At 31.8% G+C, this 26,448-nt stretch overlaps 1 protein-coding gene across 1 annotated transcript in view; it reads right to left on the bottom strand.

The window, feature by feature from the left end:
- The window catches only part of TPR (translocated promoter region, nuclear basket protein), a 57,106-nt gene that overhangs the window by 24,330 nt on the left and 6,328 nt on the right, over positions 1–26,448 (bottom strand). The window contains exons 6-36 of the mRNA XM_039881231.1: positions 25,700–25,803; positions 25,207–25,371; positions 24,660–24,752; positions 24,156–24,236; positions 23,989–24,076; positions 23,095–23,235; positions 22,607–22,698; positions 22,152–22,349; positions 20,120–20,227; positions 19,038–19,264; positions 18,243–18,406; positions 17,681–17,814; positions 17,445–17,593; positions 16,042–16,204; positions 14,433–14,567; positions 13,764–13,904; positions 12,628–12,793; positions 11,409–11,575; positions 10,292–10,444; positions 9,771–9,887; positions 8,449–8,652; positions 8,162–8,346; positions 7,399–7,546; positions 5,701–5,838; positions 5,470–5,601; positions 4,583–4,713; positions 3,209–3,419; positions 2,235–2,378; positions 1,679–1,877; positions 521–726; positions 245–306 (exon numbers count right to left, since the gene is read on the bottom strand). Of these exons, the coding sequence (XP_039737165.1) occupies positions 245–306; positions 521–726; positions 1,679–1,877; positions 2,235–2,378; positions 3,209–3,419; positions 4,583–4,713; positions 5,470–5,601; positions 5,701–5,838; positions 7,399–7,546; positions 8,162–8,346; positions 8,449–8,652; positions 9,771–9,887; positions 10,292–10,444; positions 11,409–11,575; positions 12,628–12,793; positions 13,764–13,904; positions 14,433–14,567; positions 16,042–16,204; positions 17,445–17,593; positions 17,681–17,814; positions 18,243–18,406; positions 19,038–19,264; positions 20,120–20,227; positions 22,152–22,349; positions 22,607–22,698; positions 23,095–23,235; positions 23,989–24,076; positions 24,156–24,236; positions 24,660–24,752; positions 25,207–25,371; positions 25,700–25,803 (4,546 nt within the window). The remainder of the gene's footprint in view (positions 1–244; positions 307–520; positions 727–1,678; positions 1,878–2,234; positions 2,379–3,208; positions 3,420–4,582; positions 4,714–5,469; positions 5,602–5,700; positions 5,839–7,398; positions 7,547–8,161; positions 8,347–8,448; positions 8,653–9,770; positions 9,888–10,291; positions 10,445–11,408; positions 11,576–12,627; positions 12,794–13,763; positions 13,905–14,432; positions 14,568–16,041; positions 16,205–17,444; positions 17,594–17,680; positions 17,815–18,242; positions 18,407–19,037; positions 19,265–20,119; positions 20,228–22,151; positions 22,350–22,606; positions 22,699–23,094; positions 23,236–23,988; positions 24,077–24,155; positions 24,237–24,659; positions 24,753–25,206; positions 25,372–25,699; positions 25,804–26,448) is intronic.

The raw sequence follows: 26,448 nt of genomic DNA, 5'->3' as shown, positions 1-26,448 counted from the left end.
TTAGAAGTCAATCACGTCTTAAAGATGAAAGATGTTTTCTGTCACAAAGTTCTACCTGATAAGAAAGTATGCTGAAAACATGAATTCTGGGAGAAAAAAAGTTGCCAAAGAACACAATGCAATGTTGCACAGATAAATAGCTCTTTAGTACGTTTTTGTTTTTCTCTCTCAAAGTCAGTAGACTTTCCCTGAACTTAAAAAAACAAACAAACAGATAACAGGCTGTAAGAGAATCAAAACTCACATTCCTCTTTCACCAGAAGCTGGGGTTGTTTTCAACGTGATCTGTCTCTGCTGTTCAGGGACCTGAATAAAAAGAAAACTATGGATTATTGTGCTTACCCTACACGAGTATGGCACTGAACAATGCCATCCAAATAGTTTACTTTTTTTGAATTGCGTTTTTTGTTTAGCTAAAATTCATTCAGAAAAAGGCTCCTAAATCACCAGAAATGTGCAAAAGGATTTGTCAATGAAATGTGCAAAAGGATTTGTCAATGAAACAGAATTAGCTTATCACCTTATTAGTAGGTTCCTGGGGCTCATCTCTCTGCTCAAGGTGTCTCTCTTGATGCTCCCTGAGTTCTCTTTCCAAGCGACTAATTCGACCTTCATATTGGGACTTCAGAGCAGTCATACGAACATCCAGTTCATCTTTCTGCTGATCTAAGGCTCCATTCCTTTGTTTAAGCTCCTCATTTTCTTTAGTTAGCTGATCTTTTACACCTAAAGAAGTAACCATGTGATTCTATTAATGTTATAATCAAACAAAAATATTTATGTGCTTAACAGGTACTCAGAAGTCTTTACCAGATTCTACTCCTGAACTTTAATATCTGCAGCAATTCTGATACACTAAACACCTCAACAGGCAAAGTTCCAAAAGTATCCATATTTATTACTCCAACATAAAGTATACTCACTCCAACATAAAAATATGTAAGTTTTCCCAACTAAGATCTCCAAAGAGATAAAGGATCCATCATCAATCTACAGTCAACAGAAGCCCTTTTAGATGGCCTTTAATATTTCAGTGCAAGGATATTATAAGTTGCAAACTTTCACTACATACAATCTATAGCATATACTTAAAAGTAACTTTATTTTTTTAATAAAATAAGTTGCTGGGACACTATCTCAGAGATCATTAAAAAATTTCTCATAATAAAACCCAACAAATTTGGCATTTTATTTACCTACTAAGCAGAATGGAAAGCAAGGTACAGTAAGGCCGTGAGTGCTGCAGCACTGGGCTCCTCATAAATCTGACATATTTTCCCTGAAGGGCTAGAGGGGCCTTACGTAAAGTGAGGAACAGAAAAATTTCTGGCCTGGTAAGACCCAACGCTGTCTAGTTTACAGAAAGCCTCTGGATAGTACACTGTGGACCCAAAGGATCTCCATCAGAAGGTCGTAACACTGAAGCAGAAGGACAGCAATACACCCCATCTATTTATTACCAGTTAACAACTAAGACTTCATCTATCAAGGACATCCTCATCCCCTGAAAATTAAGATTGCTCTAATTTTGTGTCTAATTAAATAAACCCAATATTTAAAGCACACACAGAGAAATCACTTCATAGTATTTACTTTCTTTCTTTCTCAGTGAATTTTAAGCTTATATCAAATTAACTTTCACTATCAAGTTCAAACCTTAGCCTATACAGAAATTTACCAGCTAAATGTGCGATTTTTGATTTTGCCGCTACAATAGCCTTTCTTGTTTTTTCCTCCTTTTCAGTTATCTGCTGGCGGAGCTGCTCCTCCTGCGTGGTTCTATCTTGAAGATCCTGACGGAGGCGTGAGAGTTCAGACTGAAGCTGCACAGTCTGTTCCTGGAGATTTCTTGCTTCCATCTCTTTCTCAGATAATGTCTTTTAAAGGAAAGCAAAGGGTTCACTACATAAGTCAATCAAACTACTATAATCTGTATGTTCTACAAACTGAAAAAGTAAAACTTGTTAATGTGCTTATTTACATTAAATGGAAGTATAAACATAAAATGGTGGTCAAACCAAGTAAGTGAACACTTGAAGATGACTAGATGCTACATGAGTCATTCAAAGTAAAAAGGATAAAATACGTACATTTCCATATAAAAGTGTCTGTGTAACCCATATTTTTTAAAATTCCTTTTTTTATGACTGAGTAATAGTTCATTCTATTTCTTTAGGTATTCAACAACAAGGAAAGAATTGGTACATAAAACTTTCACTATCTCACACTCATACCTTCTGCAGATTCTCTACTTGACTCTCGAGTGATTTTGACTTTGTTTCAGCTTGGTTAAGGGTTTCTTTGAGCTCCTGCATTTCCTGGACTGAGACATGCTGTTCCTGATGGTCTCCAGAAGACTGAGCTGAGGTCTCCATGATCTAATATAACAAACAGTAACAATATACTTCCACATTTATATTCAATAATTCCACTTTTGCAAGTTCATCTAAGGAAATAATAACTATGCAAAGAAATTTATCTTTAAGATATTCATAAGTGAATTTTCTATGGAACAACTTTAATGTTCAAATGTAAGTTATTAAATAGATTAGTGTTTTCCATATAACTGAATATTAAGCAGCTAACCAAGATGATAGTGCACTGTTTGACATGGAACTGTTTGGAAAAACAAATCACTCATATGCAAAGAAAAGTATCCTTAAGTGCCAACAGTGGTTAACACTGAAAGGTAAGAATTTTGTATTTTTTTCCACATATATTTTCTAATCTAACATGTGGCAAATATGTAATTAAGTGGATATAAAGTTCTTTATCTTTAGGAATTAAAATTCAGATTCAAAATGTAACAAGGATTTAAAAATTCTTTTTGATCGGTAGTTAACAGATTAATTTAAAACTGTAACACTACCTGATTAATTATAAAGAACTATCATTTTTCGATATACACAATTTTAGTCAGCAATGACTTACAAGAAAAGGAAGAATATTTGAAACTAGAATATTAAACTCAAATATCTTGGATTTATTAAGATTTCTCCATGAATTTATAGTGTACTTTGGAACATATTAAAGAGCTGATTTTAAATAAAGATATATATAAGCTTACACTCGTTTAAAATCTAAACATCAATAATCAAAATTACGAAGATTTTTATAAGTTATCCTTAAATGGTGTGTGAATTGTGTACATAAATGATATACTGCATACGTAAAATATACATATAAAACAAAAATCACTTCAAAATACCTTATCCTGTTGTGCTTTAAGTTCTTCATACTGAGTCTTGTACCTACGCCCAATTTTCTTGACTTGAGTAATAGTTTTGACTTTTTCTTGTATATCAATTATTTTGGCATCTAAGTCCTTCTGGATGTTTTCCTTTTCAGTTCTTACTTTACTTAAATCCTCCTTTAGACTCTGGATTAAGTTCTGGTTGTTAGTCAAAGATGCATTTGATCTAAACAAAAAAAATGGGGTAAAGGAGAAAGACTAAGTATATGAGACATTTTCAAGTTTTAAAATCCTTTACATTTTTATTGTAAGATAAAAGTAAGATTTTTATTTAAAAATCCTTAAAAAACACACACCCATACTTAAAAGATAATTCCTTAATTTATGAATCTGTGGTCCTTTAGAAAGATTGTCTGATTATTACATGGGCGTACATGCTCATTTTAGAGATAAGAAAAACCAAGCTATAAGCAGTCATATAACATGCACAATTTTAAATAGTAATCAAGTGTTGGTACACAGATTTTAATCTACATTTGCCTGATACCAAAATCTATACTCCACTCTATTGAGCATTAAGTAAATATGTTAGGTTTTGTAGGTCACATAAAGTCTTCGTTACACAATTTTTCCTTTTTTACAATGCTTTAAAAATGTTAAAATGATTTTTAGCTTACAAGCCATACAAAACAAGATTGTGGGTTATAGTCTGCCAAATCCTGTACTTTATCATGAACTAAACTTAAATCTAATTACTTGAATTAAGAGTATGGGTTTAATCTTGTGTATCTTTCTGAACCTTACCTTTCTCATTTTTTAAAATTTAGTAATATTATAGTAAGAGATATATTGTTATGAAAAAAGTATATGGGACAAAAATGTATAATCTTTTAAGCTTATGATGACATGGACAACTCATATTAAAGCTTTAAAAATACAAACCAGAAACATTAATTTTAATATTCAACTTATCTTTAAAAGGACAATGTAAGTTCATTTAAAAAAATTTAACTTAAAAACTTCCTTTATTAAGAATTTTCAAAACAGGTTCATGAATATATTCTAACCAAAAAAAAAAAAAAGGCAGACCTATTTGCAAGTTATTTAGACTGTTTAGAAAAACACATTTAGCTTTAGACTCACATCAACTGTGTAGTTTTTTTTAAAAAAGTAACAAAATATAGAGAAATAATTCATACATGAAGACATAAAATTAAATTACTGCTTGTTTGGCTCTTGAAAGTAATAAAGGGAAAAACACATGTAAGGGCTCCAGCACTTTCCATTCTTTCTAAAATCAGGAAGCACTCGTGGAGTCTTACAAAGAGTAGAAGTCAACTTCTTTAAGATTTCATGTATTATATACAATTTAAGGCTTCTTCTGTATACCTTGCAATCTCAGCTTTAAGTCTCCCAATTTCTTCAGTTAACTGTTGAATACGCTTAGTATGAACTTCCTTTTCAGAAAGGAGCTTCCGATATTCTTCAGTATCTGGATCTTTCTGTTGACTTATTAGATGCTAAAACAGCAAAAATGCATAACATGGTCTTACAGGTTTGCCAAACTAATGTATAATAAAATAATAGAGCATCTAATTATGTTTACATTGGGTATCTTGCATACAAAATGATGAAGCACCAAACTACAATATACTTAAGATTAAAGCTTTAGTTGTTTAGCTAAAAAGTCTAACCAAAATAAAGAGAAAATAGAGTAAATGTTATTAACTATTCATTATATTTTCATAGTTGCAAAACATTTCAGTATAGTTACAATGGAACCAAATAATAGAATCCAAAAATCTATAAGCTTTTAATATTAAACAATTTCATTAAAGTGACATTTATAAGAAAAAAAGCTTATATTACAATCCAAACAAAAATATAAAAATAATTCTAAATGTAAGTGACTACATCAGCCAAGAAGGAAAGCAACACAATAGAAATATATCTAGATTTGTGTAGGTCACCCTCCTTGACTTTTCAGATTGCTTGTGTGATTAAAAAAAAGGAATGAATGGGCTCTTAAATTCTACAGTCATATTCAGATAATAATGGTTTCCATTCTAGAGCGTTTTGGGGTGAATTGCTTTACGCTTATTATTTAACTTTTGTAACATGAAAAGTGATTATTATGTCATTTTTACAAATGAAGAAAATGGGCTCAGAGAAACTCTCACAACTCATGTAACTAGTGTGTGTGGCACGGCACACATTTACCCTATTACTTAAATCAACATGTTTCCATGTTTCAGAATGGGTTTAACTGCATTTACCTGGTTACGGGCTTTCCAACGTTTGACATCTTCTTCCAATAACTTCTTCTCTGCTTGCAGCATACCGCTTTTCTCACTCAGCTCAGCATTTGCTTCTTGTAAGGGTAAAATATCTAACTCCAGTTTCCTCACCTAAAAATGTGCCAGTATTTTTTAATACGCAATGTAAAAATTCCTACATAATATTACTGAAAATAACATGCCTTTACTTTTGAATAGTCAGTTACAAACCTTTGCTTGCATCTGCTGCAGATCCTGTTCTAGCCTCTCCTTTTCTTCTCTTAGCATCTTATTGGTCTCCATAACTACATTCATTGTTTCGGTTTTCTTCATCAGTTCTTCATGCTGGGCCATTGTTTTTGCAGTTACCTAAAGATTTCAAGCACATGTATATATACGCCAACATCTAACAACAGGTGAAGATCTATCTTTTCCTACCAGTTCTAATCATTCCTACAAAAAGGGTTTAAATGTCAACTTTTAAAAATAAATTTGTGAAAGTTTTACATCTTTTTCTGTGATACGTACTAATTATAGAGTTTAAACAGATGCAAGAAATTATAAAGATAAAAGCAAAAAGATATCACAAATCCCACCAACAAATAATCCATTTTACCATTAGGTAAGAACATCAATCCACATCTCTTTCCAAAGCCATACTTTTTGCTGTACTGAATTTAATAGTTCTAAAATAATGTTATCTTGGCCCTATTTTTTGCCCCTTGTACAGAAATTCTTTTTCATTTTATTCAGTTGTTTCATCACTTGTTTTGAGCAATTTTATCGAATATTTGTTTGTCAAGAAATTTTTTCCTCTTCTCATTGGGTGTAATTATCCATCTTTTGCACGTTACTTTATTCCCTCACCATTTTTAAAGCTAAGGCTCATGGCTGGCATGCTAGTTTCACACTGCATTCTATGATTTTGAAATAATGTATGTTACTTCTTGAATCTCTTCTGACTGCAAGTCAGAGCTGGTTCTTCCCCCTCTGAACTTGCTTGTGGGTTGGACATTTTCTAGTATTATTTGCCTTTCTATAGGCCCAGGGAACAGCAAAAAGAAGAGACTGAGAGAATATGCAGGCTTTCTTAGCAACTCTGGTTTTCCCCATTTCTCCAAGTGTTAACTCCATTAAATTAGAAGGTCTGTTTATTATTTCCATGATGAGATATATTTGAATTTGGATTGTTTCTCAAGAGAATGTAATTCTGGAACTTCTGATTTGTCTGAAAACATAAATCTCATAATTCTAATTATTCACTTTCCCCTGTTTCAATGGTTTCTCTCTAGCAGTCATTCCAACTATTAGTTAAAAGATAAGTGATTAAAAGTCTTAACTTCCTTCCAGATATGGGGTTATATTATTGCATCTCCTCATGCAATAGATATACAAGAAGTATCTGGCTCGTAATGAGGATTAAAGAATCAGACTTGTGCCGCAACTATCCATTCACTATAGTATCTTCTTTTCCTTTCTTTGATTGAAAGTTTTTACTATTTTTTTGCTTCTTTGATGAGGAAGAAATATTCTGTAGCAATTTCAATCCATCGCGTTATCCCAGAATGACCATACTGACGTACATGACAGCTATAACAATTAAGGTAATTGATATTTATTAAGAATTCATTATGCACCAGGCATGATTGTGAATGCTTCATGTGCACTAGCTCACTTAATCCTCAATATTACAGATGAGGAAATTTAAGAGCAGGGAAGTTAAGCAACGTACCGAAGGCACATGTCTAATGGTAGGCAGTCTGGTTACTTCTGGTCTCTTATCGCTAAACTGTATCAATATCCAATAACGTTTAATGAATTTACAGGTTTAGAAAAAATGCTCATTTCAAATGAAATTTTATGTTACAAGAAACTAAAACAAGCCTTTCTCTTGATTTCACCAATAATTTCTAAAGCCTGAGGACATACCTGGACTTTCTCCCGTTCAGCATTGAGACTATCCTGCAGCTCCTGCAGTTCTCTTTCTAAAAGTTCAACCCGTTGTCGATAACGCAGACTCTCAACCTGAGCCACCTCAAACCTCGTTTCAGCAATTTCTTTTTCTCGTCGTATAAATCTACAAGAATACATCACATTTTATTTAAATTAAAATAACAATAGCATAACATTTCAAAACTTGGGTAATTTTTAAGATGACAAGATCTATTTACTTTAATAACTATTTTTACATAATGTTTTCATTAACAAATAATGAGATATACTTTTTATTATAGTGTCCTTAAAAATGTAAATTTCTTTTTTTTCTATTACGTTTTCTTAAAAAAGATTTTTATTAAAATACGGCTAACATATATTATATTAGTTTCAGCTGTACACCAGTTATTCAACATTTATAGACCTAAAGAAGTGATCACCATAAGTCCAGCAACCACCTGATACTGTAAAATGCTATCACATAGGAATGTATATCTTTAAAATGATCTGAAAGGCCTTTAGTTTTCCAAAGAAACCAAATTCTTACTTTCAGATTCGATTTAAAGTTATTTACATATATCTAAATGTCAGAAGTGATCACTAATTGGGTGGTAGTGGGTTTCTTGGCCAATAAGAGACAAAATAAGCTTTGTACCTAAATTGCTCATTATTTCCACTTCTCTAATTTATACATTTGTAGTTTCATCTCATAGTTGATATACCATAGAAGTAAAACATTAAGAACATTTCAAGTTACCTGAGAATTTCTAAAATTTGTTCTTGAGATTTTCCTTCTTCACTGAAAGACACATTCAATGGACCTTGTACCCCTTCCTTCACAGAGGCAACGACCTTATCACTTAATTTTTCAATCTGATCGTGAAGTAATCTGTTTTGTTTCTCCAGATCTTCACAGCGAGACACACATTTGGAAACTTCATCCTGTAAAAGAGTTTGTCATGAAACAGATTTTCCTATGTACATTAAAACAACACACAAACCTTTCAGTCCTCCAGAATATTCTATTATGATATACGATAATACCTTTAACACTCTCTCTCTTTCCTCCCAAGATGCTTTACACTCCAACAACTGTGACTCCGCTTTCTGGGTTGTTTCTTCCAAATGCTGACGAACTGATGCCATTTTGGAAACCTGTTCCTTGGCAGCTTGTAGAGCTTCAACATCAGCAGCGTGTAGCATCAACTCTCTCTCATACTTATTCTGAGCTTCCACAGCTATTTTAGCCTGTAAGAAGTTATTCCATTGACACAAAAGATTAAAAATCTACAAAGCTGGTTTGTACAAAAGATGCACATTGTGTTACTTAAAAGTGAGGATAATCTAAATGCACCGAAATAGGAGAATAATTAAAAGCTATGCTATTATCTATTTGATGAAATGTTAAACAACTATTCTAAATGAAACATGAAGATTATGAAATAATCTGGAACACACTATAAAATATAGGCTAAATATAACTTAGTTATGTAAAATACATATACACACGAAAATTTAGCACAAAGAAAAATGAAAATAATTTATTTAAAAATTGAATTATGGATACATTCTCTAATTTTAATTTTCTAAAGTTACATTGTTAGGCAGTAAGACAAGGATAATTCATTTTTGTCTAAACTAGTTTTGAAGTATTCCCCCTGTGTTCCACTTTTAAAGTAATCATGATACATGTTATATACATGTAAATAATAAAGAATAACTAAATGAATGCCTATTAATATACTACTAAACTTAAAAATGAGATTACTCATATTCTTACAGATATTCCTTTCCCATTCTACCATTTCAATAATCTCCATTCCCCTGAATTATGTTTTATCATTTCTTGTTCATAAAAATTATAAAAAGTTTGATCACATATGAGTGTGGGCGCGTGTATTTATATACTTAAAATAAATAATGTGGTTTTGCATTTTTAATGCCTTATAAAAAGTGGTATATAAAAACCTATAAGCCCAGTAATACATTAAAATGTTTTCAAGGGGTCCTTGTTTTGCTAAGGGTTACCTCTATCTTGTCTATGACAGAACTAGTAAAGGACCTCAATTGTTAAAAAAAAAAGGGGGGGGGTTTGAAAATGAGAGCAAATATACATTTACTCTCCTACTCCTACCTTTTTATTTTTTTTCCATTTGTCAAGATTGCTTTGTTAATGGATAATGCACTATTTACATTAGCTTTCGTCTGTACTTCTCAACTGATCTTAGTCCTAGTTCCACAAGAGTAGAAATAATCTTGTATTTCTGTAAAGGTCACCAACCTCCAAAATGCATTAATATACTCAAAAAACTTCCCTAAAAATCAAAGCTCATTTATCAATAACTGGCTGTGAGAGTAGTACTTACTTGCTCCTGACAGTCACGTCTGGCTTGCTGTTCATTACTCAGAGCTGTGCTTGCTCTCTGAAGAGCTTCTTGCACTTCATTCTGAACACTATTAAGTGTTTTCTTTAACTCAGATACCTAAATTAGAAGAACAAGATTAAAACCAGAGTTAATTGCAAACTTAACTTTAAAAATACTGAAGACATTTTAAAAATCCTATTTAGCTCAAAGGGACTCTTTACTAAATTTAAAATAATTGTGCTACACAAATTTTGCAGGTCGACATTTCCTCCCTGTTAATATTTGCGAAAATCAGTTCTCAGGCAGAGGCTTCTAAAAAGCCGCACTGATCCCTACTTCCTTAAAGTAGTCTATAATATTCGAAAGAAATACATACAGAGTAAAACATAAAACTAAATTGCTGGGTATGTGTTCAACCAACATCTGTTGAGGTGTACTGAATGGTAACTAATGAGATACTTAAAAAATCAAATCCTTAACACAATGAAAAAAGGACTGATATGGTTAATGACCTAATTTACCTGTTGTTCCATGCTTTCTATGGCTTTTCTCTTGTCATCCTGAAGTTCCTGTTTTTCCTTCTCTACTTCCATCAACTTCTTTTCCAACTGTGTCTGAAACTCAGCTGACTCTTTTAAACGAACTTCAATATTCTTATGTACTTCTTCTGTTACCTTCATCAACATCCAAACAGTAGGATAAAAGTTATACACATTTAAAATTATATAATTACTTTCTCGAAATCTGAACTAAATTTGTAAAGTACTAAAATTAATGTTTGCCTGTATTTAAAAAAATTCATCAAATGCTGATTAAGAGTTAAAAAACATTTAAAATTATAAGCATAAGCATAATTTACCTATTAACTTGGCTACTGGCCATTTTTTCTTTTGAAGTGAAATTTCCAATTCTCATTTCTCCCTCAATCCTCATATCCACTTGCCTAAAATCTGTCCATTTTACTACTGAAAGGATTTTCCCTCTACATATTTTGATTCCTATGATGCTAACCACAAAAGGATCTTCTAAAACTGTGGCCCTGGACTATAGTTATAGCCTCCAAATGAACTTGGTATCCTTCAATCTACTATATTAATCTTTCTAATTAAAACATTCTAGCTATTATATTTTGGGAAAAAAAATCAATGGCTGTTAATAATCTTACAAAATATGACATTCAAAACATTTCATATTTGATTCCTGAAATTATGATTATATTCCTCACTACTTAGCTTCACAAATCCAACACTCTAGCCAAACTTATATGAAGCCTTTTTATCTTGGCTGAGGGTTCCTGCTATAAGGAATAACTTTCTATCTTTGACTGTCCAAATGATTCTTTCAAGGCTGTGCACAATGCCATTTCTTTTGTATAGCCGTGCATACTCAGAAGACAAACATCCTCACCTACCTCCCACTCACATTTGATCTGTTCCCTTCCTACAACAATTAAATACTCTGTTTTATGAATTTTGTGGGCTGTTTTTATCTGGCTTACTAAATTCAAACACTTTAAAAAAGTAAATGTAATGATGTCAGTCCAACTCACCCTTAATACAGTGCCTTACATCCTGCAGGCTCCTAATTAAAATAAAGTTAATAAGTATACATTCAAATTGAATTTAAAATCATATATACCTGCTTTTCCTTGTTAAGGGATTCTTCCAAACTAGTAACCATTGCTCGATACTGTTCCACATTACTCGTACTTGTTTTGAGTCTTTCCTTCAAATCATTCACCTGCTCTTCTGCCTGCCTTAGTTGACTCAGAAGATCATCCACATCTTCTTTGTTGTTGGGCTGACCTAAAAAATTTAACAATTTTCCTAAAATTAACATTTTAAATGATATTAGAGATGACTTATCAAAGAGTTTGTGAAATTAGGATTAAGGCTCAAATGTAGAAGCACTTAATTATCTACGAAGTATAACTCAACCCATGCTGAATACCAAAATAAAAATATAATTTTGTTGGTTTATTTCTTCCAGAAAAAAAAAATCAAATATTTGAAATCTGCTGTTAGAAATATCAAGAAAAAGATATTTAGAAGAATATCAACTATTTCCACTCAATTGAACAGCTACTTGAAGGAATTACCAGATTTTTAATTTATTATTTAAACACTGTTTACTCTAAAACATCAAATCTTAAATTTAGACCAATTTTCAATCTAAAATCTAAGGAAAAGGAATAAATTGCAGATTGAAAAGGATATTTATATATCAATAAAAAAAGACTTGATAATTATATATACTGCATGTATGATACATATTTACATACAAATATACATACATACATACACATATATACACACATACATAAACAATTATATTTTTAAATTTATCTTCTATTAAGAAATAAAACCATGTAGAAATATCTGGATACAAAGCCTTTGCATTTGAAATGGTGTATTCTCAAAGAAAAACCATAATCTAATGAAATAAATCTTTTATCAGAGGTTATCAATGAGCAAAGATTGAGAATAAGAGACACCAAACAAATCAATTATTTTTGCAAGTGAGCCTTATCATTACAGAGTTAACAAGTAACCTCATTTCAACAGGGAGTTTAAGATTCAAATATTAGACCTCCTAGAAACATTTTTAAAATATCAATAAATGGTTTCATCAATTGAAAAACTAAGAGCATACCTTGGTCAGATACCATGCAGAACTATTCTGAATCTTCCAAGTCTGCAAATTTATTGATTTAGGCCTAAAATGGAGTTTTACTATAAGAAGAGCAAAAGGAGTTTTACTAAATTTTACTGAATTTATTAATTCAGGTCTAAAATGGAGTCTTACTATATGAAGAGCAAAAGTTTTTTTTTTTCTTTTGCTAGTATCTAGTTATTACCTTTACCCGTCCTCTGTGAGGACTGAGAAGCAAGCTGGACTTCCATATTGCTGAGGTGCTGTTTCAAAGCAGCAGTTTCCTTTTGGGCATTTTTTAATAATTCTTTTGTGTTAAGATGAAGATTTGTCTCAGTATCCAGCTGTCTCTTTGTATCTAAAAGTTGAACCTATAAGAAAAAAAATACACTAATCTTACAAACATAACTTTTAGGTTCTTAAATCACTAGAGGTTCATCTTTTCAGAGAGCTTTAAAACTCTGGCCAAGATAGAGAAGGAGAAACCCGATTTACCAAATTTATCTTTGAAACAACCAAAAACCACCCACAAACAAACAAACAAACAAACAAACAGAAATAGATGTAAAACATCAAACAATTTCATAATTGTGGGTTGATAGGAAACTAGAGGCGAGCCCTACAATGGCCCTAACTTACTAAGAGTGTCCAGGCTATCGCACAGGATAAAGGAAATGAGGCAGAGACCAGCAGACTCTCTGAATCGAGAACACAGAACTGAGAGTATAAGATTATATGAGCTCGAATTCATAAAACAGACTCTCAGAGAGAAGACTGCTGCATGGATAAGGGTACCCTGGAGATTAGCAGAAGATCCCTCTTAAATACCCAGCAAAACAGTGACCAATGTACGTATGTGAAATTACCCCAGACAGGGTAAATCATCATCCAAAGAGACTGGAGTGAAGAATGTATGGAGCTCCCAGAGTTTGGAATAATGCCTGTTCCCAGACTGAAAACACACTGGAACCAGTACTCAGGAAGGTCTCGCCTCAGCAATAGGGAATGATTAGTTCTGTACTGAGCACTGCTTTGGGCCTGGCTAATGATAAAAAGCAAGACTTAAGAGAACTGAACTCTTTTCAATTAATTTTACCACATCCCAGAACGAAGTTCAAGATTTATAGGAATACAAAAATATCTAGCACCCAACAGGATAAAACTCACAATGTACTGTGCCCAGTAAAAATTACTAGGCATACAAAGAGGCAAGAAAAACTTGAATTTGTAAGAAGTTTTTTCAAAACCATGCTTCGACATGAGATGGTAGCATATCCACACATCAGCTTAATTTTTGAACATAAACAAATCTACAGAAATTCAGAAAACTGACAGACTCACATCTAAATTTCTAGTCAGTGTATGCCTTTGTTCCACTTCATTTTCCAACTTCTTTTTTAGATGCGATATCTCATGTTCCAATTTTTCTATCTGGCTACTAAGTCTTTGTTTGGTTTCTGTTTCAGATCGCTCTAGTATTCCCTAAGGATTAAAAAAAAGATCTTTGGTTATACTTAAGAAAAAAGTCAAAAAAGCAATACAAAGAAAATTAAAGGCTACAGGGGATTATGGAATTACGATTCATTTCTACATGAAATTAAGATCTATAACATTTACCAAGAAAGTTATTTTGATATTTTACATACTAAAACATCTACTACTTAGTAGGGAAAAAAGAAAAACATAGTAAGTCACTCAGCTCTCTTCAAGTTTAAAGAAAAAAAAAAAAATCCAAAATTTAAACTTGTAAACATTTAAACTGCACAGGACTCTGTAAATAAAGACCTGAAGATCAAAACTGCCAAGTGCATGAATTCAATCAGGTCTCTTTCAATGCTTTATTTGGAATTCTGACATGTCTTAATAAACCTCAAAATTCAATGACCATCATTATATACAATAAAAATGACAGGTACAATTTTCTAATTAAGGAAACTGAGAACATATAATGTTAAAACTAGTTAAATTTAACTTAGAAATTTTATTTCTCTATATGCCTTATTTGGTTACCTGAATTGTTTGCAGATTAGTCAGCAGCAAGTTTTGCCCTCTTTGTTCAGCTAACAAAGATTCTCTTTGCTGAGAAAGACGAACTTCTGACAATTTAAGCATTTCCTTTTCCTTTTTCAAATTTTCTGCTCTTACCTTGAGGCAAATACAAATGCAAGAAAAAAATGTTGGAAAACTGTGTGTCAAATGTAGTAATACCATTATAAAATTAAAATGATCTTTCATTACTACATATTTCTTAATGCTAGAGACTATATATTTCCATTGTGTAAGAAAATATAACTTAGTTTCATGTGTTGTAATATGAAGCAAAAATTTGGAACACCAATGGATCAAAGAAAAATTTTGCAAGTACCACAAATACTTATGATTTCTTTGTTGTAACCAATCAGACTTTAAAACAAAAAAAATCTAAAATAGCAGAGTAAAAAAAAAAATTGCAAAATTATGCAAGTATTAGAATGTAGCAGCAGATGTCAAATGATAATGTACATCTGAAAATTATATAATTGTATTAACCAATGTTACCCCAATGAACTTAATGGAAAAAAAAAAAAGAGAATGTAGCTTGGATACTATTTGAGAGTCTTGACTGATCTTTTTAAACTTTTTTCCCCAAAAAGAGTACACTGAGTGCGAGGATATTAAAAATTAATATCCTCAAAGAATTCATATTTATGATTCATGCCTACCAAGCATAAAACTAACTCCAGCAGTTTGAAAAAGTGCTATTGTCCATTCTCCATAAAGGAGTAGGAGCAAGATAAAAATGTAAGAATTAAGCTAATAGACTTTGAAAACCTAGTTTTAAGTCTCAATCACTTATGAGTGCCCCAAAATAGGATAATTACTTAGTTTTTGAGTCTGTTTCTCAACAAATAAAGTGGGGGACAACGTCACCTAGCTCATAAACAGCAATCAAAAGTTGAGAGTGATAATTTCATAAAAAAGCAAAATACTACAAAAAAATTAGTCATCAATGAATTCTAATTCTATTTATAGTTAAAAGTACTGTCAATTTCTGAGACATTTATATTCTTGCTGAAATTCAGGAAAATAATTCAATGCTAATGAAACTTGGTCATCGAAGACAATAAAAATGAGTAAGAATGGATGAAATATTCATTTTTCTTTGTTGTAACTAGAAAAAGAGTGACTTACAAATTTATTTTGAAATGGAAGATGTGTAAGGAACTCAGTTCAGAAAAACTTCCTATCTCTTCAGTTTTAATAGAAATAATCACCTAGCTGATGCAGAGCTGGATAAAACCGTCAACAAAGTGGTGGTTAGGGGCACTGACAGCTACACAGTTAAAAATCCACATATAACTTAAGTCTGCCCTCCACATAGAGATTCCCAACCTCAGCTGAAACTAGAGTTGACCTTTGAAGAACACGGGTTTTAACTGCACAGGTTTACTTATACCAGATCCACTTATATGCAGATTCATGGATAAGAAAATCTTATTACTTTGTAATAAAGACTTGTAATACACACAAACAGCTCAAATTAACTATGTTATATCAACCAGTAAAACCAAAGTTATAACTAAGAAACAAAGGTTAAATGCAATTTATAATGTAGTCAGATGAGAGAAATTGGTCTCACTTCTGCAACAGCTAGCTTTTCGTTTGCTCCTCTCAAATCTTGCGTCATTGTATTGATGATCTGTTCCTGCTTTTGAGTGGTTGCAGTGAGCTTCTGATTTCTCTCATGTAGGGATGTTATTTCTCGGCGATATCCTTCAACATTATCTTGTAACATTTCATAACTTACATGAAAAAAAATAATTCCAATTGAAATACTAGCTTAATTCCTTAAAAAGTTTCACAATAGATTAAGAAAACAGTGGCTTTTGTAATGTAACGTCTCCATAATTTTTTCTAAACTCCAAAATTAGCAGTTAAATTCAAATTCTAAATAAGCACAGTATTTCACGCTGAATTAACTTTTTAATCTTACTCACTTACAAGAATTTTAGTTATATCCAAAATAATACCAATACAATGCTGATACACCAGATACCTGCCACAATGCAGTATGCAATCTAAGATATTTAAAAATGATTAGTGATGGATTTTTGCCAATTCTTTTTTCTGCTGTAACTCTTCACTGTATTTTCTTATATGATTGGAAGCTTAAAAAATGGCTAGCTAGAGCTATCAACATAGGGAGAAAAGATCTTTTTATTTCAGGTATCAAACTTAGAATGTATAGAGATAACTGCTTGCCATATCCTCACAAAAACATAGTTTTATCATGTAGCAGGCATACCTTATTTTATTGTGCTTCATAGATACTGCATTTTCATAACTATCAAGACCAGACCTTTCACCAGCAAAAGGACTGAATTGTGGAAGGCTCAAATGATGGTTAGCATTTTTTTAGCAATAAAGTATTTGATTAAGGTATGTACATTTTTTAGATGTACTACTGCACACTTAATACACTATAGTATACTGCAAACATATGTACTGGGAAACCAAAAAATTCATGTCACTTGCTTTATTGCAGAATCTGTTTTATCACAGTGGTCTGGAACTGAACCCAGTCTCTCCAAGGTGTGCTGGTGAACATAAAAATAAATTTTGTCCTTACTTATTAAACTAACGGCATCCAATTGATCTAGTAACAATGATGTGATAAAATTTACTATTATTCCTTTGTAAGTGACCAAGAAAGTGAATTTTCCCTTAACTATCTCGTACTTGCTTCTCTTCTACCTAGAAAAGGCTGAATGGAATTTGTTCACGCTCCCCTCACCTTTTGGTACACTCAATGATTAAGTCTTTCAATCTCAGGAAGGAAAACTAGCAGCATTCCTCACATGAACTTCAACTTTAAATAACTGCATGGACTTCTTAGCAATGCCCAAGAGAATCATTAACCAATATTAAAAATGAACCCCCACAGATACTCATCTGAACTATACAAATTAACCCTTGAATTTGGTTCATTTGAATACTGAAGTATACCATTTAGACTTGATTTTTGAACAAAAGAAAATTTACCGTTTAGAGGCAAAATCTAGCTGGGTAGAAATTTTGGTGTTTTGTGATCGCAAATCTGTGACTTGCTCCTGAAGTTTTTCAAGCTGTTCGTTTTGTATTTTTTCATTATCTGCCTTTTCTTTTTTGTAGTTTTCGAAAATTTCCTGCAACTAAATATTATAAAGATTTTTAGAAAATGATCCTCTGTTCTCCTGAAAAACCTAACCCAAGATAAACATATAAAGGGTCATCTTTACCTGTTTAAGGGCAGCCTTGGCTTCTATAGCCTCTGCTGACTCAATTAGGGGTACTGGAGCAGGAGTGGAAACAGTCTGTGATGTACTTGAACGTTTTGGAGTTGACATAAGAGAAATATCTTCTAAGCCTGACGCTTCAAAAATGTAAAAAGACTGATATAACATTTGCAAATACATTATTACCAAAATCAACAAGCTAGACTATATGAAATCATAAGGTTATAGAAATTATGAAACAAGAAATCTACTAAATCAACTATCATTTCTGGTTTCTGATTAGATATATTTGCAAGTTAAATGTTCAAACAAAACATAACCAAAAAAATATCATAATTCATTGATTCTAAGATGCATCCTTTTCAACAATGAAAAGCATTTCTTCTTTCTAAATAATACCTAAAACAATGATGTGCTTTAGAATTGATGACCTGTTATGATCTACTATAAATCTTCATTTGAAGTGTGCACACTGCTAATATTGCAAAATCCATTCCCTAGTACACATTTCAGAAAAATTTCCCCAAAATATTGGAAACTTTTCAGATAACATACAAAAACCTACCTTGTAAAGGAATGACAACTCCTGTTGTTTGTGACAACAAAATACGGTACATATCACGCTGACGAACTATAGAATCGACAAGCTGCATTTGGTGTTGACGTGACTCACGGAGTTGTTCCAATTCAGTGAGGGCACTCTCAAGTTTGAGCTGAAGCTCGGTGATTCTGCAGGAAAAATCATCAGTCTATTTCATAGGACTGAGATTAAGAGGCAGTTATAATTTCTACTGTAAACTGACTAAGTATTTTAACATCTAACAGTAAGCATAGTATTTCCATCTCTCTTATCCTTTCTTCTGATGATAGTTTAAGAACCACTTTTAAAACCGCCACTATAGAGGCTTGGGCACTCACTACTGTCATATGAAAAATTTGTTTTCAAAAATTAAACCAATCCAGTCAGTCCAAACTCATCTTCTCGCATTCAAAGCCATTCCTCCTCCTCTAACACAAAACATTTTTTGAAAAAATTCTTTACTCTGCTTAATTCTTGCATATCTTCTCCATGTAGTCTGGCCTGTTGCTTAAAATCTAGGCTAGGTCCTCCACCTCTACGCTCCCACAGGTAGGCTTTTATCTATTATATCACTAATCATGCCGAACTAAAAGTACCTACTTATTTATCTATCTTATTATGGAGCTTATCCACAAACTTGAATTTTTTTTTTTTGCTATTATTGCTCAATTTTTTTTCTCTCCTAAATCACTATATTCTCAGCATCCATCACTGTTAGGGGGTGCATGATAAGTTTTTAACAAATGTTTGCTAAACTAACCGAAGTAGTCAATAGCTTACTTGGATGAAGTTGTTTCTTGTTCTTCTCTTTCTCTGGTTTCCCCAAGTTCTCTAAGAGCCACTAAAAGACGTTGATTTTGCTGTTGAAGCTCTTCAATATTTCTGTAAGATACTAGATGCTGTGATATTACTTCAGATGAACTGCTTATATCAGCAGAGCTTACTTCCTCATCACGAATTACATGGTTACCCCTTGCTTCTTCAAGTTCCATCAAAAGCACTCTAATCTGAAAACAAAGTTTTAGTATGTTATCGCATGGTACTTTGATTCTAGAAATGTTCAGAAGAAAATGGAAATTTCAAATGAAAATATTACTTTTATAAACACCATTAAGTTATCCTAAAAAACCATCAAACATATCACTTTAGATATTAAAACCTAAATAAAGGAAATGGTAATGGAAAAAATTTTTCATTTATATAAAAGTGTGTAATGAGGGCTGCTATTTTAAAAAGCAGCCAAATTACAAGTCCAGAAGCATGGCTCAATTTCTATAAAACAATGGCCGAATAAAACACACAGAAATAGGTACCTATTAGATGTACATGTGTATGTTTGCACATATTGTATGATGGGGCAGAAGGAGAACATGGACAATAGATTTTAATTCCACTTATGTGGAATTTTTATGTATTTTGTTATGTGTGTAGACCCACAAATAAAAATTAGGGTAAAAATACAAGAACAAAAAATAGATGCATATGGCATGTTTTTAAATCAGTAAAAACAAAGAACGCCTACATATGTTTTTATATGCTCACGTGTTTGTATATAGAAGAAAGAATACACAGTAGTCTGTTTTTTGATTACACTCTGGAACTTGATCAGGAGGAAGAACTTTTACTTATCTTTGAAATATTTCATTTATTACAACCACTACCTATAATTTGAAAATTTATCAAACACTTAAAAAAAAAAAGGAAGGGCTATGGAAAAACAATAACTAGGCTGCAATTCTGCTAGAGCAGTATTCCTAATTGATGAGAATTTCATCTGTTTTCTCTTAGATACCTGCAAACGGATTCAAACATTACTGGGATGTCAGTTTAGGAAAAAAACAGAGAAAGAAAAAAATTCTAACCTGTTGTGAAAGATCTTTTATTTGTATTTCCATTCTCTGATTGTCTCTTTCAAGGACAGATGAATGTTTGTTCGCTTTATCGGTGTCCTCCTGCAATCGCTGAATCTCCTTTAAAATGTATATACAAGTGAAAATTCTGTATTTCTTTCTAAGATCTATGCTCAAACAGTAGTCCCCAGAAATTCTTTATAAATATGAACACATGTATATAATATCTCAAAGACTGATCATCATAATGCTCATCACTATAAGAAAATGATGGGGAATATGCCACTTCCCCCTAATTAACTGTCAATTGCAATCTTAGAGCCACACCAAATTCATAGTATTATCAAACGACGACACACAAATAATCTCAAAAGTTTTGTTACTAAGATAAAAACAAAGGACTACATTACAATAACAATCATTATTACACTGGTTCTAGAAATAAACATCAAATAAGTAAAAAAATGTCGGGTAAGATGCATAAAAGTTGATTTTATAAAGAATGCATTAGGAATGAATTCTAGAGAAGCAGTAGCCAATGTCACAAGGCTGTTAAAAAAAAAGATAGCATATGCAGTGCTTTGCAAAATTTTGCATCACAAGTACTATCAGGGATTTGGAGGGACAGTTTTAGGGAGTCTGATATAAGCACAAAATAGCTTTGAAATCTTATGTTTTATCTCAAATTCTTACAAATTTTGCTTAATATGTTGTTTTCACATAAAAATGTCTTAAATACTATTCCAGTAAAAGATGAATCATATTTATCCTAGTGTTTCAAGTATCCTTGATCATACTGCCCCCTAAAGTATGCATAAACTAATTTCAGTAGGAAAAAGTATGTGACAAAACGAAGCAGGTGAATATTCATGAAGGATGGCAATGATAAAAATCTACTGAGCATAATATGGGACTGAGATGCCAAGGAAATTATTTGGCTGTAAAACCTTAAAAATCTAACAAATGAGCATCACAGAATCTAGACTGAAGGACACATAATATATGTTATGTACAGAAGATTCAGCTAAAAAAAAGACAGGAATTATCTTTAAATCTTTTGGCAGTTATAAAAGAAGTATTCCCTCTACCTCGCTATGCCCTTCGGACAATAAACTCCAGGCAATACGCTCCTTTTCAACAGTGAGAAAATCAAGAAGATCTAATTAGATCCAAGAAACCTCTTTTCAAACCACACAAGGGGAAGTGGGTATCACAAAGCCAATACTCTGTCAAGGCAAGACTGCTGGCCATCATTTGATTCAGGAGAGACAACTGGATATAACATACCTTGATTCAAACTGATGCCTAAATTCTATTAGCAATAACAACAAAAGTTTAAGTTTAAATTAAGGTACAACTTATTTATACTATTTATAAAAAAAAAGAAAGGGGGGAAGAGAAGAAGGGAGAGAGAAAGGAAGGAAATGAAATTGATGAGTTTAGAATGGCAGATACAAATTGATTTAACTCAATTTTCTCGAAAAACGTGTTAAATAAATCTTGAGTTTTCAGTGATATACTCTAAAAGCAAAAGTATCTGAGTGTAAATACTCTTAGTCATTATTTATTAAAAAGGAATCTTAACAGATGAAAGATATTTATGAATTTCCTTGGTACTTCTAACATGCAAAGGAACAATAACAAAATAATGTATATAAAGATTTGCCAAACTGTCAAATGGTTCTTTCCTGTGAACAATATTATCAGTTCTAGACAGACTATCAGAAGTGTCTGACAAAGAATGGCTATGCTAAATTTAGGAGAGTTCTTTCACAAAGAGAGATTGTTATTAATTTGAATAGTGGCTACTTATCATCTGCTATAGAGCCCTACAGACCATATCCCAAATGTCTTAAAAGTCAGTCTCACAATTTTAGCTGAATAAAGGTAGAGCATTTTATAATTATAGGTGTCTCATAATGCAATAACAAACTTCACTGAAAAAGCATATTTAGCTCTTTTTCTATTCAAATACTTAAAACTACCTAGTAAATCATTTCTCATATGTATTTTCCCACAGCTAAAATTTAGGAATGGAACTAACCTTCATAGCTTGTTCAAGTTTAACAGATAAACTTGCCACAGCTTTCTGTGCACGTTCATACTCCTCCCGCTGGCGTTTCAAAATTGGTGCTTTGGCTTCAACTTCTTTCACTATTTCATCTAAGTACTTATTAATTCTTTTGTTCTCTAGTTTCTCCAAAAGCAACTGATCCTGAGTTTCCACATAAGCATTATACAGCTGAAAGTAGAAGGGGGGTTGGTTCAAATCTAGGCATAACAGAAGTATATAATCTATCTTCAGAATAAACATCCATTAGCACTAACACACAGTGGAAATATTTATGTTACACAGAACCAAAAACCAAGAAAAGATTTCCCAGAATGACACATTACTCATCGGATGATTTTAAGAATAATTTTTCTGGGGTTTAAGTTTCAGAAATATCTGAACATTTTTGCTAAAGGAAAATAACAATATTTAAATACCATTCTTACCTCAGTTAATTTCATGCCTGGTTTCACTATCTTAGCTACGGCTGCTGCAGTAGGAGACATGGCTGCTAGCTCTTCTTCAGATAAGATGGCTCCTGTGCAAACACATAGGTATCTAGTATACTTTTGTAAAACTTCAAACTAAAGCCACTAAAATTTTTTCAAGTAAAAAGTGACACTTACTGTACATTACACATAAATTCCTATGAAAATTTAAAACTGACATCGAAGAGTCATATAACACAACCCAATTCTAAAAATCATGAAGAAACTACAATTCTGGAAATTGATACACAATTACATGTGCTCAAATCTGACAATACAGAAAAGATATATACAAAGTACTAAATTTTAAAGTAAAAGCAAGTTCCAATAATATAACTTGGAGTTTCCTATATCACAACATAACAGAAATACTTTTGGTGAAATTGACAACTATGTAGGAAAGTTCTAGTATTTCAAGCCACTAATAAGCATCTATTAATCCATACCTTTACGTTTTGTGGCAGAAAGCAGGTCATTTGCATTCTCTAATTCCTTCTCCAATTTCCCTATTTTCTCAAGCATTTCTTTCTCCATCTGATCTTTAGATGCCTCCACCTCTAGAAGATGATCTTGTATTGCCTTATTTGCTAAAAACATTTTTAAAGACAGATTATTCAAACACATAATTAAAATCATGGAATTTACAAAATGTAACAGAATGGTCATTTTTTTCCCTCGCCAGACAATATTAAATTTTAGAGAGGCTGTGGTTGACCCACTGAAAATTCTAGCTCTACTATAAATCCTGAAATGTCCTGGCCTGGTGAATCTATTTCTCCTTTTGATGTCTCCTATCCATGGGAAAAATAATGGAACTCAAATTATTAAAAAAGTGCTTCTAAATATCTTTTTAGTTTCAATTCTTTAGTCTAGAACATAGGAAATGACTGAAAAATATCATACCTAAATTACACTTCGAAAAAAGCAAAAACGTAAGAAAATCAAAGACTTTAAAATACAGTATGTATAGTTTTAAAAGTAAGGCTTATTTATGGAGTAAGAGTGTCCAAACTATAAACCCACATGTACTTTATGAAAGTAAACGTTTTCGAAAATGCCAGGAAATTTTTCTATTAGAAATCAGAATATATATAAGGTTATTAGATTAAAAAAAATAGGAAAACAATAGTTATCTATATTTTTAAATATAGTATTTGCTGAAAATATAATTTCAAATTACTTAATCCAAAGATCTTTCTTCTATACCAGAGTTTATCCCTATCCCTAATAAAATTAATCTGACATCTAAATCCAAAAATCTACACAAAGGTTTAAAAAAAAAAAAAAAAAAGCACCTTCTATCTAAAAACAAAATAACCTTCTCATAATAGAAAAGTTACCTTCTCCAGCTTCTTTCAAAAGTTTGTGTAGTTCATCCACTGCTCGGGTCAGTTCATTGCTTTTTGCCTCTGAGTCATCAGCAGCACTCTAAAATTTAATTTTAAAAAGTTACCAAATATCCAGTAATGTAACATTAGGACACTAAAATGGTGGGTAGGGTACCTACCTTGTATAGGTTAGAAAGTTTTATGTGAGCATTTAATTCATTGTGGAATTTCTCTTCCATACTGGCCTGTTGTTCCTTGGCCTGGAATAAAACAAAAAACAAAAAAAACAAAAAAAAAACAATTATAGCAGTGTCATTTGAATTGAATTTAGAATACTTATCAAATGCCAAGATAAAAACAATCCAGTTTTGTATAATAAAGAGATAAAATTAAACAGCAAAATTAAAATGAGTTTTCATGTTAAAGATGAATTACTTTAAGGATAAACTATTAATGATATTTTTACCTTAAAGTGGAACACTTAAACATTAAAATTAACCATACTCACTTTTTCTTTCAATATAGCATGTTATTCTTATATCTGATTCTAGCTATTTTAGTCTAGCTACATCATAGGAAAGTGTCCTATTTTATGGTGCCATGAAATAATTTTATAAAAGAATAGCTTCGTAAGTGCTTTAATGATTTTTTACAAAAGAGACATTTTAAAATGGTTACTACACCTCTTTCAGTTTGGTCAGCAGATCCTCTACATGCTTTTGAAGATTCTCGTTTGACGTTTTCAACCCATTCATCTGTTCTTCCATTCTAGAGACCTAGAAACAAAAAGCTGAATTAGGTTGAGGGAGAATGTTATATCAACTGATGTTATTTCGATATGAAGTTTAGCTGCCAAATAAAAACAAAATAATCCCTCATACCAAAAAAGCATTTTACAAGAAAATATGTATATTTAAGAAATGAAAAATAATAGCTCACAAAATGTTTGGATTTAGTTCATAAAACTTAACCACCACTTCTTAAATGTGTCTTCCTAAAGATACATCGTAAGACAATACTAGCATCAAAATTCATCATAGAATATCTGAAATTCTTTAAATAAAAAAATTGGTTAATTTCCAAGGCCACATGTTTACAGGTTGTGTCCTCCACATTTGACCACTAACCCTACAATATATTTACTTTGGTAGAACACTGAATACATTTTTAATAAACTGGCACACAAATATAAGTTGTAACCAGTATGAAGATACAATTTTATTAACGTACCTCCTCTTTTTTGTTTTCAAGATTACATTTAAGCTCTAGAATCTCATTTCCTTTTTCTCTCCCAAGAGCCAGAAGTTCATCAGTTTTGGTTTTCAATTCTGTATTCAGCCATGTATTCTGATTATGTAACAATTCCTTTTCTTGCTCCAAGCGTTTTTCTCGATACTAAAGAAATCCAAAAAAAAAAAAATTTATAGTGAAAGATAATATATAGTTATCCAAAAGATTTTGTCTGTAGCTAAGGAACACAAGTAGAATTTTACAAAAGAAATAAGTTATCTGCAAGGATTCTTAAGAGAAAACACAATTAAATAAGAAATACAAGCAAAGCAGTTCAAATAAAATCATCTTAATGCTTAATTCCCTGACATCAAGAAAAAAAAATACAGCTTTTAATTACTTAACCATAAGATAACTTATCTATACTTAGAATTTTAATTTAGGTGAGTTTTAAGCAAAACTGTATTTTGTACATTAAGAATTATTTACTTGCCTTAACGGAAACATCAGAAGCTTGAAGTTCATCCAATTTTAACTGAAGATCGCCCTTTGTTGTGTTACTTTCTTTAAGTTTTTCATTTAGACGTTTAACATCCTCTAGAAAGGTCAGAAGAGAATTTGAAAATAATGACTAATTATAGCTCAGGGGAACCAAATATCAAAACTGTAATCTCTAAAAATATAAACATTCAATACGAAGTAAGTAGTTCTTAACTGCTCTATTTTAATTTGCTCCTGCCATACTTAATCGCAAATTTAATTTTAACAAATAGATGATAAAAAACCCACATTCCTACGCCCAACCAAACATATAACTTATACAGGTTATTTTATTTTAAACGTATCTTGAGCTAAATATACAAAATTAACAGTAATCCTCCTGATATAAAACCAAAGGTCTATTAAAATTTCACAGCCATCTGTTAAGTTAAAAAAGCAACAATACATATAAAAACCCACTCAAAACAGCCATATAATATACATGCTTTCTTTTCATGTTCCTTGCATCAAAAATTCTTTTAATTTTACACTCACTAGGTGATCAACACCATTTACATATACTTTGAAGTAACTTCTTTTCTGAGACTGGAAAAGTATAGTTACTTAATTAAGTGTTACTGTATAGCAACAGTAAATATTTGAAAATTCTTCCTTTAATAAAAATAAAAATTTTCAGAACTCTTATAAGGAGTAACCAAAGAAACCTGCTTAAGAGACCATTAAACCGCTTAAGAGTCATGT

The sequence above is a fragment of the Pteropus medius genome, unplaced genomic scaffold, assembly GCF_902729225.1.
Source record: "Pteropus medius unplaced genomic scaffold, Ma_sr-lr_union100, whole genome shotgun sequence".
NCBI lineage: Eukaryota > Metazoa > Chordata > Mammalia > Chiroptera > Pteropodidae > Pteropus > Pteropus medius.
This window is presented reverse-complemented; position numbering and strand designations above follow the sequence as displayed.